This window comes from Canis aureus, chromosome 2 (assembly GCF_053574225.1).
Source record: "Canis aureus isolate CA01 chromosome 2, VMU_Caureus_v.1.0, whole genome shotgun sequence".
Taxonomy (NCBI): Eukaryota; Metazoa; Chordata; class Mammalia; order Carnivora; family Canidae; genus Canis; species Canis aureus.
The window spans coordinates 71270129-71286935 of record NC_135612.1 but is presented as its reverse complement, the minus strand read 5'-3'; the positions used below and the strand labels follow the sequence as shown (position 1 = coordinate 71286935).

General features: G+C 44.9%; 1 protein-coding gene across 1 annotated transcript; it reads left to right on the top strand.

The window, feature by feature from the left end:
• The first annotated feature begins 865 nt into the window (after window positions 1-865).
• Window positions 866-5297, top strand: CYTL1 (cytokine like 1). Its single transcript, XM_077860706.1, has 4 exons — window positions 866-1066; window positions 3089-3133; window positions 3272-3400; window positions 4630-5297. Exons 1-4 carry the CDS (start codon window positions 917-919, stop codon window positions 4711-4713), a joined length of 408 nt encoding a protein of 135 aa, XP_077716832.1. The 5' UTR covers window positions 866-916; the 3' UTR covers window positions 4714-5297.
• The last annotated feature ends 11510 nt before the right edge of the window (window positions 5298-16807 follow it).

Genomic DNA, 16807 nt, shown 5'->3' with positions numbered 1-16807 from the left:
ATTAGCTCAGTGTCTTTTATTCATCACCACGGGCCTCTGAGCTAGGTGCTCTCATCATCCCCACTTCACATATAACGAGAGAGAGGAAAAAGCCAAGGAACCTGCCCAAGGGCATCACCGAAAGTGGGCAACCATGCACCGCACTGCGCATCCAAGCAGAGGGCTTATCTTTTACCTGCTTGTCTGTACAGGAGCACTGCCTGCAGAGCCTCGTCACCGGATGAGCTGTGCATTTTGAAAACCATCCCTTCCCTTGGGTCTGTTCTGTACCCAGGCCTGTGCAGTGGGCCTAGCTTGGGGGGTGCCCACACCTTCCCCCAGCCACAGGCTGGAGCATGAGCCCATCTCCGGGTACAGAGACACAGCTGCTCAAAGGGAAGACGACTGCCCAAGCTCCTTCTGGCTGGTCATTGGTGGGTGGGCGTTGACACCCTGCTGTGTGACCCCAAGTCCTGGATCACTGGTGCTCAGTCCATCACTTCCAGTGTCTTCCCTTCCCCTCTACTTCGGCTCTGGTTTTACCCCATAGTCCTCATTCTAACTGCAGAGCCTGACTGCCCACCCCTCATCCATCCTTGTCTTCCTCTCGTCCCCTGCTCCCTCATCAACTGATCCTACCATTTCTGGAAAGCCCCTGCCAAGAGAGAAACTTCTGTTCAAAGTGTGGGAGAGGAAGGGCCCCCCTATCCCCAGTCCTTTCCAGGTATCCTACACACCCCCAGACAGCCCTTCCTCTCACAAAAAGGGGGAGGGCTTCGGGTCTGAAAGGATCCAGTGTCCTGGCCAGGTGGGTGTGCTCTGATGGCCTTGGCTGGGCCCCACAGGAAACGGAGGAGGCGTGGAGGACCACCCCCAAGCTGCTGCTTAAAGGGGCGCCCGCCAGGCCAGCGGGACGCAGTGAGGCTGCCTTTGCACCATGATGCCCCGGTTGCTCTCCCTGCTGCTGCTGCTCCTGGCTGGGTCCCCCACTGCACGGCCGGCTCCCCCGACCTGCTACTCCAGGATGCTGAGCCTGAGCCGGGAGGTCACCGGTGACTTCCAGAACCTGCAGGCCACAGAGCCCTCGGTGAGTCCCCTCCTGCTGCCCTCTGCGGGCCAGGAGCTTCCGTGCAGACCCAGTTCTCCAAAACTTGCCTTTGGACCAGGAAAAAAAAAAAAAAAACAACAGCACTGTTTTTCTTTTCTGGTCAATGTTAAACTCAAGTGTTTGCATTTTATTCCCATCCTGAGTATGATAACAATGGCTTGCATCCTTTTTTATTTTTTTTATTTTTTATTTTTTTATTATTTTTATTTATTTATGATAGTGACAGAGAGAGAGAGAGAGAGAGAGAGAGAGGCAGAGACACAGGCAGAGGGAGAAGCAGGCTCCATGCACCGGGAGCCCGACGTGGGACTCAATCCCGGGTCTCCAGGATCGCGCCCTGGGCCAAAGGCAGGCGCCAAACTGCTGCGCCACCCAGGGATCCCCCGCTTTTTTAAAATACAAAGAAAATCTATCAGGGACATCACAATGTCTTGCCTTTGTTTGGAACTTGCCAGCAACAACCAGAGGATCTGTTGTAAAATGTAAAATTAAAACAAAAAAAGAACTTCCCCAAGGAGCCTGGAACTCCGGAGTTAAGGAGGAATACAGAATTAAGTTGATTCTCTTCATGAGCCTGGTGATTATGAGTGTGTGCTAAGGGGTGACCCCCAGAATGGTGCCCACCCCTGATCACGACAGGACCCTGGCACACTGCCCAGCCCCTGAATCTCAGCATGTTCGAATGTGAAAGGGCTGGTATAGCGCCCACCGCCCGCTTCGGGTGTCCTGAGGGTAAAGGCGAGAATGAGACACAGCCTGCACAGTGCTGGGCAGGGGACACCCCAGGAATGTTAGCACTGTTAGCACTGCCCTTTCAACAGGCAGACGCAGGCTCGGGGGGCAGGTCCAGAGGGCGTCTCAGAACTAGAACCCAGGCCCCCTGGCTGCTTATAGAAACTAATGAATTAAACTTCATTAAAAGCTTTGATCCAATCCAAGGCACCTGGGTGGCTCAGTCGGTTAAGTGTCCAACTCTTGATTTCAGCTCATGTCATGATCTCAGGGTTATGAGATGGAGCCCCGTGTCAGGCTCCCCTCTCAGTGGGGATTCTCTCTCTCTCTCTCTCTCTTCCTCCGTCCCCCTCATCCCCTTAAAAAAGTTTTGATAAAATTTAAAAGTGTCTCTTCACCTCCTTGTAAGCGCTTCAAACAAAATGTAGTGCTTCTCAGATGTGGGGTTATGATACCCTGACACCTTTTCTTTTCTTTTAAAGTTCAAATAATGTGTGCTTTTTTCCTAATTATAAAAGGCATACATAGTAGGCCCCCCCCATATCCGTGATTTCATAGCAGCTGTGAAGCAGATGAGCCCCCTCCTGACATATGGTGAGATCAGTAGTAGCCTAACCCTACATCACAGGCCTACATCATTCATCTCATCATGTGGGCATTTTATCATCTCAGATCGTCACACGAAGGGTGAGTACAATGTAGGAAGAGTTTTGAGAGAGAGAGATCACAGTCACATAACTTTTATGATAGTATGTTGTTATAACTGTTCTATTTTATTAGTAGTAGGTTTTGTTAATCTCTTACTGTGCCTAATTGATAAACTAAACTTTATCTAGGTTTGTATGTATTTTTGTGAACAAACATACTAAATATAGGGTTCAGTATGATTTATGGTTTCGTGCATCCACTGGGGTCTTGGACTATATCATATCTCCCACGTATAAGGGGGAGACACTGTACTTTATAGAAAACAAGGTTGGAAAATGCACAAAGGACAAAGAAGAAAACAAATATGACTTGCCATTCTCCCACCTAGAGGTGACTGCTGCTGTAACATTCTGGGGGAGAGTATTTCAGTTTTCTGACTTTGCACAGGTATTCAAATCCATATGTGTGTATGTGTGAGTGTGTGTGTACACGCGTGTAAGTGAATCAGCTCAAGGGAGGCCCTGGGCCTGTCTGGCTGTTGGAGGGTGGCAAAGAGCCTTCTGTGACCAGCTGAGGGTGCATTCCTGTGTGTGTCACTGTAACCCATGTTTCTTTCTGCAGGAGCCGTGTGTGAGATACTTGCCCAGGCTCTACCTGGATATACATGTAAGAGGGTCTTCCTGTCTGGGGAGGTGGGGGTGGAGTGGAAAGAGAGCCCAGGGCAGAAGGAGGCAGGAGCCCCCAACTCCCATCTGTCCGGCCACTGACCTCCCCCATGACGCCCTCTCTGCTGTCCACTCCCAGAATCACTGTGTGCTGGCCAAGCTGCGGGACTTTGTGGCGTCACCCCAGTGTTGGAAGGTGGCTCAGGTGGACGGCTTGAAGGACAAAGTGCGGAAACTGTACACCATCATGAACTCGTTTTGTAGGAGAGTGAGTGACATGCCTGAAAATGCCTTTCCTGCTTTTTATCAGCCAAGACGCTCAGGGCTTTTAGAAGAGGAAGGCTGAGGGCAGGGGGTGGGTGGTGTGGGAGATGAGGAGGAGGAAGAGGAATGTTTTGGGGTGCTTCCTACCATTATCACCCTTGGTAAGTGATGGGCACTCAGGACAAGGCCTTCCCTTCCATGGCTCATACTGGTGTGGGGATAACACACAGGACCACATGCTAACCATGTAAGACAAACATTATGGGGCACCCAGTGGCTCAGTCGGTTAAGCACCTGCCTTTCGCTCTGGTTGTGATCTCAGGATCCCTGAGATCCAGCCCCACGTTGGGCTCCCTGCTCAGCCAGGAGTCTGCTTCTCCCTCTCCCTCTGTGTTCTCTCTCTTTCTCTCTCTCTTTCTCTCTCTCTCTCTCTCTCTCTCCAAACAGACCTCAGATCTTGTATGTTTTCCCGCTTACCTGATGGGAGTAACTGGTCACCTCTCTGAGCCACTGTTCCCTCATTTGTGAACTGGAGACATAATTATACCCACCTCATGCCATCCTTGGAAGAATAATAATACTAAGTATATCCTGAGCATGTGTGTGTGTGGTGGGGGGCTATAGTAAGTCCCTAGATCCTAAAAGCCCTAGCAGAGTGACCACACATAGAATTCCTAGCACCAGGCATGGCCCAGAGTAAGTCATCGGGATAAATAATTAGCTATTCAGTTTAATTTATTTGCTCATGCATCAAAGATTTCTTATAAATTTCCTCCCCCACCCATTTCCCTCTCCCTTGGTCTGCAGAGGGAAAGCAGGAAGAAGATATAATTATAATAGAGTATAATTTATATTTATAGGGGTGCCTGAGTGGCTCAGTGGTTGAGTCTCTGCCTTTGGCTCAGGTCATGATCCTAGGGCTCGAGTCCTGCATGGGGTTCCCCATAGGGAACCTGCTTCTCCCTCTGCCTATGTCTCTACCTCTCTCTGTCTGTGTCTCATGAATAAATAAAACCTTTTTTAAAAAAATTTATATTTATAATGCAGTATTAGGTCATGTTCTACAGGAATGAGAATATGTGGCCAGTTCTCCTTGGGAGAGTAAGGGACGGGAAGTTTTAATACAAAGGGAAAGAACCAAACAGTCTGTAAAGCTAACCAGGAGTCCCAGAGTTGTGCATTGTCTCTGGGCCACATTCAGTGATATTCTCACTTATTGCACATCTTTTTCAGGATTTGGTGTTCCTCTCGGATGACTGCAATGCATTGGAATACCCAATCCCAGTGACCACCATCCTGCCAGACCGTCAGAGATAAGGCATCTGGACCAGAGAGAGAGCCCCAGGGGACCACAGTTATGTCACTTGCCCAGAGGCGATGGGCTAAAGCCACGCCCCCCACCAGGCCTCCCTGTTACTATAGCATCAGAAACTGTCACATCTCTCCCCTTCCGGAGAGCAGGGCTTGCACTCTTCCCCTAGAACCTACTTTGAAGGCAATTAGAAGCTTTGTTTTCATTTCCCCCTGGTATTGTCTTGCCAGGATGGTTAGGTACACAAGGACGCTTATTAGATCACTGAGAAGAAAAAGCCAAACCCGCTTCTCTGGTATGAACATCTAGTTTGAGAGCAAGCAAAACAGTAGGCTTGTATTAGTGCTTTAATGGAGTACTGGTAACATTTTTCTTTCTTGATAGGAATCTGCTTATATTTAGCCAGGCTTCTATTTCATACCCTCTCCCACTACAAACTTTCCGTACAGTTACCTTTCATTTTTAAAGCAATTTCACTGCTAAATATAAATTGTATTTGCGGGGTTCATAGTTATATAATGCTGAAGGGAACCACTCTTTCGTTGAAAGGTGATAAAAGTTAAATAAAGACTGTCTCCACAGTAAGAAACGTGTGTTGAGCTGTGTCCAATATGTGTCCAATATGGATATGAGTGTTGATTTCACACACGTTCTAAAAGTCACTGCTCTTGGTAAGATGAGGTTTTCTCCCTCTTCCCATCAAGCGCAGGTGGTTCTGAGTCTGTTTCAACCCATCTGCATGAATATCTGTCCTTAAAGCATTGGGAGATGCTCCCATTTATATTTGAGGGCAGACCATACCTTATATCATATCCATGGGCTGTGCAGTGCCCTGGAACTTCCCACAAACACCAGGTCACTGAGGTTTTGATTGGTCCACAAGTAACAAAAGAAAAATAAACACGTGAGACTACACGAAACTAAAAAGCTTCCACACAGCACAGGAAACCATCAATGAAATGAAAGGCAGTAATGGAATGGGAGAAGATACAAACCATACATCTGATAAGGGATTAATATACAAAATACATAAGGAACTTCTGTAACTCAATAGCAAAAAAGGAGGAGAAGAAGAAAGAAGAAGAAGAAGAAGAAGAAGAAGAAGAAGAAGAAGAAGAAGAAGAAGAAAAAGTCGTTGACGACAAGTAATCCAATTTAAAAAATGACAAAAAAATGACAAAACACACACACAAAAAAAAAAATGACAAAGGATCTTAATAGACGGTTTCCCAAAGAAGACATACAAATGGCCAAAAGGTATATGAAAATATCACTAGTCATCAGAGAAATTCAACTTAGAGCCACAATGAGACATCACCTCATACCTACCAGGATGGCTTTTATCAAAAAGACAACACATGTAAGTGTTGGCAAGGATGTAGAGAAAAGGGAACCCTTGTATACTGTTGTGGGGAATGTAAATTGGTACAGCCATAATGGAACACAGTGTGGAGGTTCCTCAAAAAATTAAAAATAGAGACTCCTGGGTGGCTCAGTGGTTGCACATCTGCCTTCAGCTCAGGGCATGATCCTGGGGTCCAGGATCGAGTCTTGCAACGGGCTCCCCACAGGGAGCCTGCTTCTCCCTCTGCCTGTGTCTCTGCCTCTCTCTGTGTCTCTCATGAATAAATAAAGTCTTTTAAAAAATTAAAAATAGACGTATCAGATAACCCAGCAATCCCAGGATATATAGCTGAAAGAAACAGAATCAGTGTCTTGAAGAGATGTCTGAACCATCATGTTCATTACAGCCTATTCTCAAAAAACCAAGATATGGAAACACCCTAAGAGTCCACCCGTGGATAAATACATAGAAAATGTGATATGTGTGTGTATTTATATATACAATGTATATAGGTTTGTATATGTACATATACACGCACAATGAAATATTATTCAGCCATGAGAAAGAAGGAAATCTTTCCATTTGCAAAGACATGGATAAACCTTGAAGGCATCATGCTAAGTAAAATTAACCAGACAGAGGAAGTTAAATACTGCATGATCTCACTTATACGTGAACTTTTGGAGGGAGGGGAGGTTGAATTCACAAAAAAGAGAGAGTAGAATGGTGGTTACGAGGCACTGGGGTGCTGAGGGAGGTGGATAGATGTCAGTCAAGGGGTACACGACTTTAGTTATAAGATGAATAAGCTCTGAGAATCTATGGACAGCATGGTGAATGAATCTAGTTAATAATACCGTATCGTGGGCATTCCGGGTGGCTCAGAGGTTTAGTGCTGCCTTCGGCCCAGGGTGTGATCCTGGAGACCCAGGATCGAGTCCCACGTTGGGCTCCCTGCAGGGAGCCTGCTTCTACCTCTGCCTGTGTCTCTGCCTCTCTCTCTCTCTGTGTGTGTCTCTCATGAATAAATAAATAAATAAAATCTAAAATAATAATAATAATAATAATAATACCGTATCATAGAACTTGAAATTTGCTAAAAGTAAAACTTGTTATACTTACACACACACACACACACACACACACACACACAGGAACTCTGTGAGGTGATAGATGTGTTAATTAACTGAATTGTGGTAAATATTTTGCAAAGTAGAACAGATGTAAAAATAACATATTATATATTTTAAATACATCCAATTTTATTTGTCAGTTACACCTCAATAAAGCTGAAGAAACAAAACAAAATAAACAAAATCCACTCTTCTTGTAAGGGCACCAATTATTGGATTAGGGCCCACCCTAGTGGGATATGACCTCATCTTAATTCAATAACATCTGCGTAGGGCTTATTTCCAAATAAGATTACAGTCACCCATTCGAGGGGTAAGGGCTTCAACATAACTTTTTGAGTGATACAATTCAACCCACAACCATCCTTCTCTCAAGAGATAACCCCTTTGCAGAAGGAAATCACGCAACAAACTGTCACCACCACCACCACCGTCTACCACTTCCCAACAGATACTAAATATGGAGGCATGGTACTGAGCACATAGCACCCACTCACCAGCTGAACCTTCAAAATGATGTTGCCCCTGGTGGCTGTCATCCACCTGGATTTACAGTGGAGAAAACACACTCAGGTCCAAAGGATAGGTGATTTCCTTAGACGGCTGGTTGGTGGTGGTGGAGGGATTCTAGACAAAGAGCCAAGTGCTAGAAGTCTCCAATCCGTGGCTCTGCTAACACTTCGCTATTTCTAGGTAGCAAAATAAGCCATTGAAGACAAGGACTAATTTACACATTTCAGACATTCGTTTGTTTGTTCATGTCTTCAATATTTACCGAGGGCTTATTATAAACTCGGCAAATATTGAGATGAAAAGTAAAGAATTCTTCCTCTTAGATTAGCAGAGGAGACATTTGCAAAATCTAGGAAGACAGCAGAGGAAGGAGCAAATAATTCTGCCTGAGATGAGGCAGAAAGGTTTCTGTGGGATTCAAAGTAAACAGGCTCTTGAAATATGACTAGGAGCTTGTTAAGCAGAAAGAAGATAGAGCACAGCCGAGGGCACAGAGATTTCTGGTGGAGGCGGATGGATCAAACTCCAGTGTGTGTTTGGGGAAGACAAGAAATAGAGCTGGAGATGTAGTGGGGTCAGAATATAAACGACATTCATTATGGTAAGGCCTGCCGGGGACACTTTGGCAGGGTGTCCATCCCACACCAGTTGTATAACCAGGGTCACATAAGGAGAATCCTTTTTGAGGCAGGGAGACTGGAACCCAGTGGTTGGGGGTTGTCAGAAGAGATCCTTTTGCTCGGGATTTCAAGTAGAGCAAATCAAGGGCACTGCTCCCCCTTGTGTGCCAGGCCATCACCGAGCCAGATGATAGGGCACCACGCAGGATGCCTTCCCCTTCTTTCTCCCACAGCCAACTGGTCAACCCTATCTTCTCTGACTCCTCGACTTTTCCATTTCCTCTTTACCACCTCAACACCAGTTCAGAATCTTCTCAAACATGACGTGCAGCCTTTGCTCAGGACTCAGGTCCTGAGACCCCTGGCAGGTCTCCCCACCTGGGGCTCTTTTGGTCCAGGTGAGAGTCTGGCAGTCACTGGTCCTTTCATCTGAGGCTGTCCCATCAGAAAGGATTTTGTTTTTCTCATGGACTTGTTGATAGTTGTAGCTGTGAAAGAAGATTCAGAATGGAGTAATCGTGGCTAAGGGAGTCACTCAAAGTAGAGTCAGGAGGATATTGAGGAAGGAAGACCTACATACTTCTTTTATTTCAATCCTCAGAACACCACAAAAGTTTGACTTTGGTCAATTACAAACTCCAACCACTTCCTGGAACATATAACCTCCTGTTAGCCAAAGAGCCAATTGTGTATCTGATGATCAGTTTAAACTCTGGCAGCACCAATCATAATTCTTTCAAAACAACTTATGTAAACCTTGCTGATTTTGCCTTTAGAAAACCCTGCAGTCCTCCCACTCTGTCATGCCAGCACACTTTCAATGTCTGTCCACTCTCTCTCCCGGATTGCAATTCCTAAACCCCAAATAAATGCTTCTGGTTGCGTTATAACCTCATTGTGTTTTTGGTTGACAGAGACTACGTTCTGTTTCTTCAACTGACTAAACTCACCTGGTGACACAAAGCAGAGTCACTCACCTGTTAGCTGTGGTCAGTGGGCAATTTACTTAGCCTCTTTGTGCCTTGGTTTTCCCATCAGTGAAATGGGAATGACAATAATAAAAATCTTCATAGGCTGTTTAGGGGATAACGCAAACTCACGCTTTCAAAGCACTTAGAGCATCTGGACCCTAGTAAGGTTTCTACTTTGTTCTAATTAGCTCTGATAACATCAAGAGCAAATATGCTCTTGATGCTCTATAAAAAAAAATTTTTTTTAAAGGTAAATTAAAGAAAAACCATGAGAGATGCTGAACTCTAGGAAACAAACGGAGAGTTGTTGGAGGGGAGATACGTGGGGGATGGGGCAACTTGGGTGATGGGCATTAAGGAGGGCACGTGATGGGATGAGCACTGGTTGTTATATGCAACTAATAAATCACTAAACTTTACTACTAAAACTAATAATACACTGTATGTTAACTAAGTCGAATCTAAACAAAAAATTTTTTTTAATTTATGAACTTTTTCTTTTTTTGTATATTTTTTATTGGAGTTCAATTTGCCAATATATAGCATAATATCCAGTGCTCATCCCATCAAGTGCTCCCCTCAGTGCCTATCACATAGTCACCCTATCCCCCACCCACCTCCCTTCCACTACCCCTTATTGGCTTCCCAGAGTTAGGAGTCTCTCATGTGCTGTAACCCTCACTGATATTTCCCACTCATTTTTTCTCCTTTCCCCTATGATCCCTTTCACTATTTTTATATTCCCCAAATTAATGAGACTATATAATGTTTGTCCTTCTCCGATTGACTTACTTCACTCAGCATAATACCCTCCAGTTCCATCCACGTTGAAGGAAATGGTGGGTATTTGTCGTTTCTAGTGGCTGAGTAATATTCCATTGTATACATAGACCACAGCTTCTTTATCTATTCATCTTTCGATGGACACCGAGGCTCCTTCCACAGTTTGGCTATTGTGGACATTGCTGCTATAAACATTGGGGTGCAGGTGTCCTGCCGTTTCACTGCATCTATATCTTTGGGGTAAATCCCCAGCAGTGCAATTGCTGGGTCGTAGGGCAGGTCTATTTTGAACTCTTTGAGGAACTTCCACACAGTTTTCCGGAGTGGCTGCACCAGTTCACATTCCCACCAACAGTGCAAGAGGGTTCCCCTTTTTCCACATCCTCTTCAACATTTTATGAACTTTTTCTTGTCAGGGTACTTGCCATGCAAGAGTCTGAGTACTCCTTCTTCCAAGATAAAGTCACAATTTCCAATAAACCCTTCTTTTAGCCTCCCTCCCAGACAACAGCGGTGGTGTCCTGACTTACTCCTTCCTACCTCCACGTCCACCCACCAGATGGACCAGAGACGTGTTTACAAAGTGCGAAACTACTTGCATATTCTGGATGCCCACCAGGAGCTCCTCATATGGCTCTCCTGATCTGGCCCTGGTCTTCTCTGGCCTCACCCTCTGCTATTCCCCATCTTCCCATACACATACATATACATACATATACTCTCCTACACACACATATCCATTTCCTTAGAGATTTCATCTCAGTGTTTCCTGAATGCTGCAAATCTTATCAGATGCTGGGCTCTCCCTTCATTCTCTCCGTCCTTGAAAACCTGTAAAATTCTTCTATGCTGAACGCCTCGTAAGAAGGAGCAAGTCTCTTCTCTGGACAACCTCTTTCTCTCTCTTGCAATTATTTAATACTTTTATATTCATCACAATCATAAGACTCAAGCCAGTTGGTCACTTCTTCCTTCTTGCTGCACCTTCCTCAGCCTGCGCCCAGGACCCCACCCTCAGGTTCGCTCCCACCTCACTGGTCCCCTCTTCTGTCTCCTTTGGGGTTGCCCTTCTTCTCCTATTTTCTCTACAGTGGTGTGACCTAGACTCATCTCTGGGTCCTTCCTTCTCTTTTGTCTGCACTCACTGTCTGGGAGACCATCTTGACATCATGGCTTTAGACACCATCTTTACATCAGGGCAGGAAGCCTGGGGTCAAATTTGATCCTTCTCTTTTTCACATAATCTATATCCAGTGCATCATCAAAAATCCTGCTCTCTCTAACTTCCAAGAAGATCCAGAATCTGACCACTTCTCATCACTTCCACTACTAGCAACCTGGCCCAAGGTCACTGGTGTTTGTGTGCCATGGTCATAGCTGTTTCTACCGCTGTCCCATACAGCTTATTCTGAGCACAGCCAGAGTGATCCATTATAACAGAAGTTGCCTTACCTCCTCCTTCTGCTCAGTACCTCTCTTTGGCTTCTCACTTCACTCAGAGTAAAAGCTGAAGTCCTGACAGTGGTCATGGGGTCCTCCATCAACTACCCCCACCCCCTCTGTTATCCCTCTGGCCTTGTCTCCCCTCTACCTGAGCCTGACGTGGGATTCGATCTCGGGTCTCCAGGATCGTGCCCTGGGCCAAAGGCAGGCGCCAAACCGCCGTGCCACCCAGGGATCCCTACCTGTGTGGTCTTAAGCAAATTACTTGCTGTCTTTCAGCTTGCCCTCAGTTTCCTAGCCTCAGCTAAAAACAGTAAGAATACCTCTCCAGAACATTGTGCTGAGGACTCAGTAAAATAAGTCTTGTAAATTGCTGAGCATAGTCCTGACATTTAGCAAATACTCAATAACATTGACATTGTTGCTATGATTCACACCTTTATCCTGATCGTGATGAGCATCAAATCTTAGGGGGAGGGGGTTGGGATGGATGTAAACTGTGGAGCATTTCTCATTTCACATCGACATACCTTCTGATTCTGCATGTTTACCTGTTATCTACTGTCCCCCCAACCTATTGTCCTTACACTACCTGAATGACTAAATCTGAGCAGCTGACACACCTACTGACAATTTTTCAGTGGTTCCCTACCGCCCTTGGGACAAAAATCCCATTCCTCACCTCCAGTTCATTTCTCGCACATTACAGTCTGACTTCTTACTGCCACACCATACATCCACTCCTACAAAAGCATCCATGAGCTTCAGGCTGTCAAATCCTGGGTCACTTTTCTTTTTTTCCCCACTTTTTTTCTTTTTTTAAATTTCCAATATAATTAACATATGGTATAACTAGTTTCAGGTGTATGATATAGTGATTCAACACTTCCGTACAAGTGTTCATCACAACAGGTGCTCTCCTTAATCCCCATTATCTAGTTAGCCTATCCCCCAACAGCCTCCCCTCTAGGAACATCAGTGTGTTCTCTCTAGTTAAGAATCTGTTTCTAAAAAAAAAAAAAAAAAAAGAATCTGTTTCTTGGTTTGCCTCTCTCTTCTTCTTTCTCTCTGTTTGTTTTGGTTTTTAAATTCCACTTAGGAGAGAAATTATATGGTATTTCTATTTCTCTGACTGACGTATTTCATTTAGCATAATAACCCTGTAATTTTGTCCATGATTTCGCAAATGGCAAGATCTCATTCTTCTTTATGGCTGAGTAATATTCACTTCTTCCCTATCCACTCAACTGTTGATGGACACTTGGGCTGTTTCCATGGTTTGGCTATTGTAGATAATGCTGCTATAAACATTGAAATGCATGTATCCCTCTGAATTTGTGTTTTTGTATTCTTTGGGTAAATACCTGGTAATACAAATGCTGGATTGTAGGATAGCTCTATATTAACTTCTTGAGAAACCTCCATACTGTTTTCCAGAGTGGCTGCACCAGCTTGCATTCCCATCAACAGTGCACAAGGGTTCCCCTTTCTCCACATCCTCCCCAACAATTCTTAATTCTTGTGTTGTTGATTTTAGTCCTTCTGACAGGTGTGAGGTAATCTTTCCTGTCTAGTCTTAATTGAGGTCTGAGTCTCCTGGACTGTTGCAATGCACACTTGCCTAGCTTTATACTGTCTTTCTGGTGACTATGTCCTTCTCCTTTGCTGAGCCTCCTCCAGCATCCCACTTCTGAAGCTGGTGCGCCCCAGCATTTTGTCCTGGACCAGCACTGCTCTCTGCACTTCCTCCCAGAATCTCATCTGGTTCTGCAACTTTGTCCCCACATTTATGACACCCAGACCGAGGCCTCCCTCTGCACAGACTTCCGCAGGAGATTTAGACTAATTTTCCAATGATTTTATTATCTGAAATCTCACAAGTGTCTCAGAGTTAGCCTGTTAACTCTTGTTCTACTTGTCCATTGACCTTTCTTGTCTCAATAAAATGGCTCTATCCTAAACTATTTGCTTCCACCAAAAACAGACTGGTATGCTTCTGCACCCAATTCCAATATGTATGTGTGTGTTGGCAGGGGGTGGGGGGCAGTTCATACCAACAAGCAATTCTCTGACACCAGTTAGGCATCTTATAGTTGAACTAAATTCTGACAGATATTCTTCTCTCTCTGCCTAATGGCACATGGGGACATTGGTCTTGCCCTACCCTCGGACTAGGACTCACACCACTGACTCTCCACTTCTCAGTTCTTAGGACTTAGACTAGAACTATGCCACCAGTTTCCCAGCATCTTCAGCTTGTAGACAACAGACCAGGAGACTTCTCAGTCCCAATCATCGTGTGCCGGTCTCTTTGTATACACTGAAGTAGCCTGACTAAATCTCCTAAGCCCATGCTCTTTTGTCTCCATACTGTTGTCCATCCCCTAGGCCAGGTCATCAGGACCACCTGCCGGGAGCATGGGCTTCAGCTGCCTCCACACTGGGGCTCCTGGCTTTCTCTCTTGCCCCTTCCATTCAAAAGCCACACAGCAGCCAGAATAATCCATCTGAAACAGCACTTAGATTGTGTCCTTCCCCTGTTGAGAAACTTCCTATGGCTTCTGTGAAAGAACAAAATTCAACAGAGTAATTTTGGAGATCTACTTGGTGTTATTAAACAATTCACAAATCGTACAGCACCCTGTATAGCCAGTAGGTGGAAGCTCTGAGGAGCTGTACCAAGTGGAAGGTCTTTATAGGAAGGAGGTGGAGCAAGGACATCATAAGCAAAAGAAAAGGTTGTTTCAGGCAAGATCACCACCTCCCTTAGGGGGAGGACGGATTACCTCATCTTTCTCTGGGGGATGGAGAAGCCCTGTGAGACGGATTACCTCACTATGCTTATCAGAAACTTCCTGACTGACAGGTGAGGACCCATATTTCCTGGGAGGGTGAAACAGCAATTAGGTTAGGTATTAAGCCCCGGTTTAGTAACGTGGCCTGGTCCAAGCACTGCTATTTTGGGCCTGTGGTTTTCTTTTTAACACTTCCCACTCTGAATGAAAGTTGAACTTCTCACCTAGGTTTACACAGCCCTGTTTATCCCCACCGTGAGTCTCTATAAAGCTCCCTAATGGCAAGGGTTGTGGAGCATTTTCTCATGTGCTTGTTGGCCATGTGTATGTCTTCTTTGGTGAAATTTCTGTTCATGTCTTTTGCTCATTTCATGACTGGATTGTTTGTTTCTTGGGTGTTGAGTTTCATAAGTTCTTTATAGATCTTGGATACTAGCCCATTATCTGCTATGTCATTAGCAAATATCTTCTCCCATTCTGTAGGTTGTCTTTTAGTTTTGTCAACTTTTTCTTTTGCTGTGCAGAAGCTTTTTATCCTGATTAAGTCCCAATAGTTCATTTTTGTTGTTGTTTCCCTTGCCTTAATTGATGTATCTTGCAAGAAGTTGCTGTGGCCAAGTTCAAAAGGGTGTTGCCTATATTCTTCTCTAAGATTTTGATGGATTCTTGTCTCTCATTTAGATCTTTCATCCATTTTGAGTTTATCTTTGTGTATGGTGTAAGAGAATGGTCTAGTTTCATTCTTCTGCACATGGCTGTCCAATTTTCCCAGCAGTTTGGAGGTTCCTCAAAAAGTTAAAAAATAGATCTACCCTATGACCCCACAATTGGACTATGGGGTATTTACTCCAAAGATACAGATACAGTGAAATGCCGGGACACCTGCACCCCAATGTTTATAGCAGCAATGTCCACAATAGCCAAAATGTGGAAGGAGCCTCGATGTCCATTGACAGATGAATAGGTAAAGAAGATGTGGTCTATATGCACATTGGAATATTACTCAGCCATTAGAAAGGATGAATACTCACCATTTGCTTGACGTGGATGGAACAGAAGGGTATTATGCCGAGTGAAGTAAGTCAGTCGGAGAAGGACAATCATCATATGGCTTTACTCACATGGGGAATATAAGAAATAGTGAAAGGGATTATAAGGGAAAGGAGGGAAAATGAGTGAGAAAAATTAGAGAGGGTAACAAAACATGAGAGACTCCTAACTCTGGGAAATGAACAAAGGGTAGTAGAAGAGGAGGCAGGTGGGGGTATGGGGTGACCAGCACTGAGGGAGGCACTTGATGGGATGGCCACTGGGTGTTATACTATACGTTGGCCAATCAAATTTCAATAAAAAAATATATATACAAAACTCCCTAAAACTCTGTGGTACTTGATCATATGTCTACTTGTTGACTTACCTCTCGTGTCTCCCTGACTAGAGGATGACCTCCAGGAAGGCAGGGACCGTGTCGTTCTGCTCCACATTCTATTGTCTGCACCCAGCACCATGCCTGACATGTAGTAGATGCTGAATGACTGTATTCTGGATGTTTATGCATCCTGGATACTGCTCTCTGGGAGACCAAGAAAAGTCAACAGCTGAGATCTCAGGACACCAAATGGTCCATGTGCATTCTGTCTTCATAAAACACACGTTATTTTCACATACTCATATACTTAGAACCTCAGAGACTTGGCTTCTGTTTTCAAGAATTGCCAATTCTTGCTGGTTTGGTCAACTTCAAAATCTTCGTAACTCACACACACACATACACACACACACACACACACACACACAGGCATGCACAGATCATATCTTGTGGGTATTTGTTCTCATGGTGCTCTAACCAAGTTCTTCCATAAAACATGACTGTCTGGGGATCCCTGGGTGGCGCAGCGGTTTAGCGCCTGCCTTTGGCCCAGGGCGCGATCCTGGAGACCCGGGATCGAATCCCACATCGGGCTCCCGGTGCATGGAGCCTGCTTCTCCCTCTGCCTGTGTCTCTGCCTCTCTCTCTCTGTGACTATCATAAATAAATTAAAAAAATTAAAAAAAAAAAACATGACTGTCTGGACCTCAGCCAGTAGCATAGAGACCTGAACAAAATCCTTATCTTTTCTTCCTCAGTACACCTAAAAAGCTTAATCATTGGTTCCAGGTGTTCTGGAGCACTTGGACTGCTGAAGTCAGCATTGCACCTTCATGCCCAGGGGTGATTTAAACCAACAGGATTAAGAGGCAAAATCCTCCTGGTTTAAGCCTACCTGATTTGCAAAAGTGCTAATATGAAATCACCTTCTGCATTTGCAGAATATTTCAGGTCTGTAGATTTGTCAGATCAGGTGTATAGATTAGAGGATAGAGTAAGGGACTGCCCTGAAATTGAGTAAGTATTGGAGGAGGAGAAGGAAAAAAATAGAAAAACAGAGCACAGTTATGCTGAAAACTGTCAAGTCCGCAGTCATCACTTAGGTTTTGATCCCTTGGTAGTGAAAG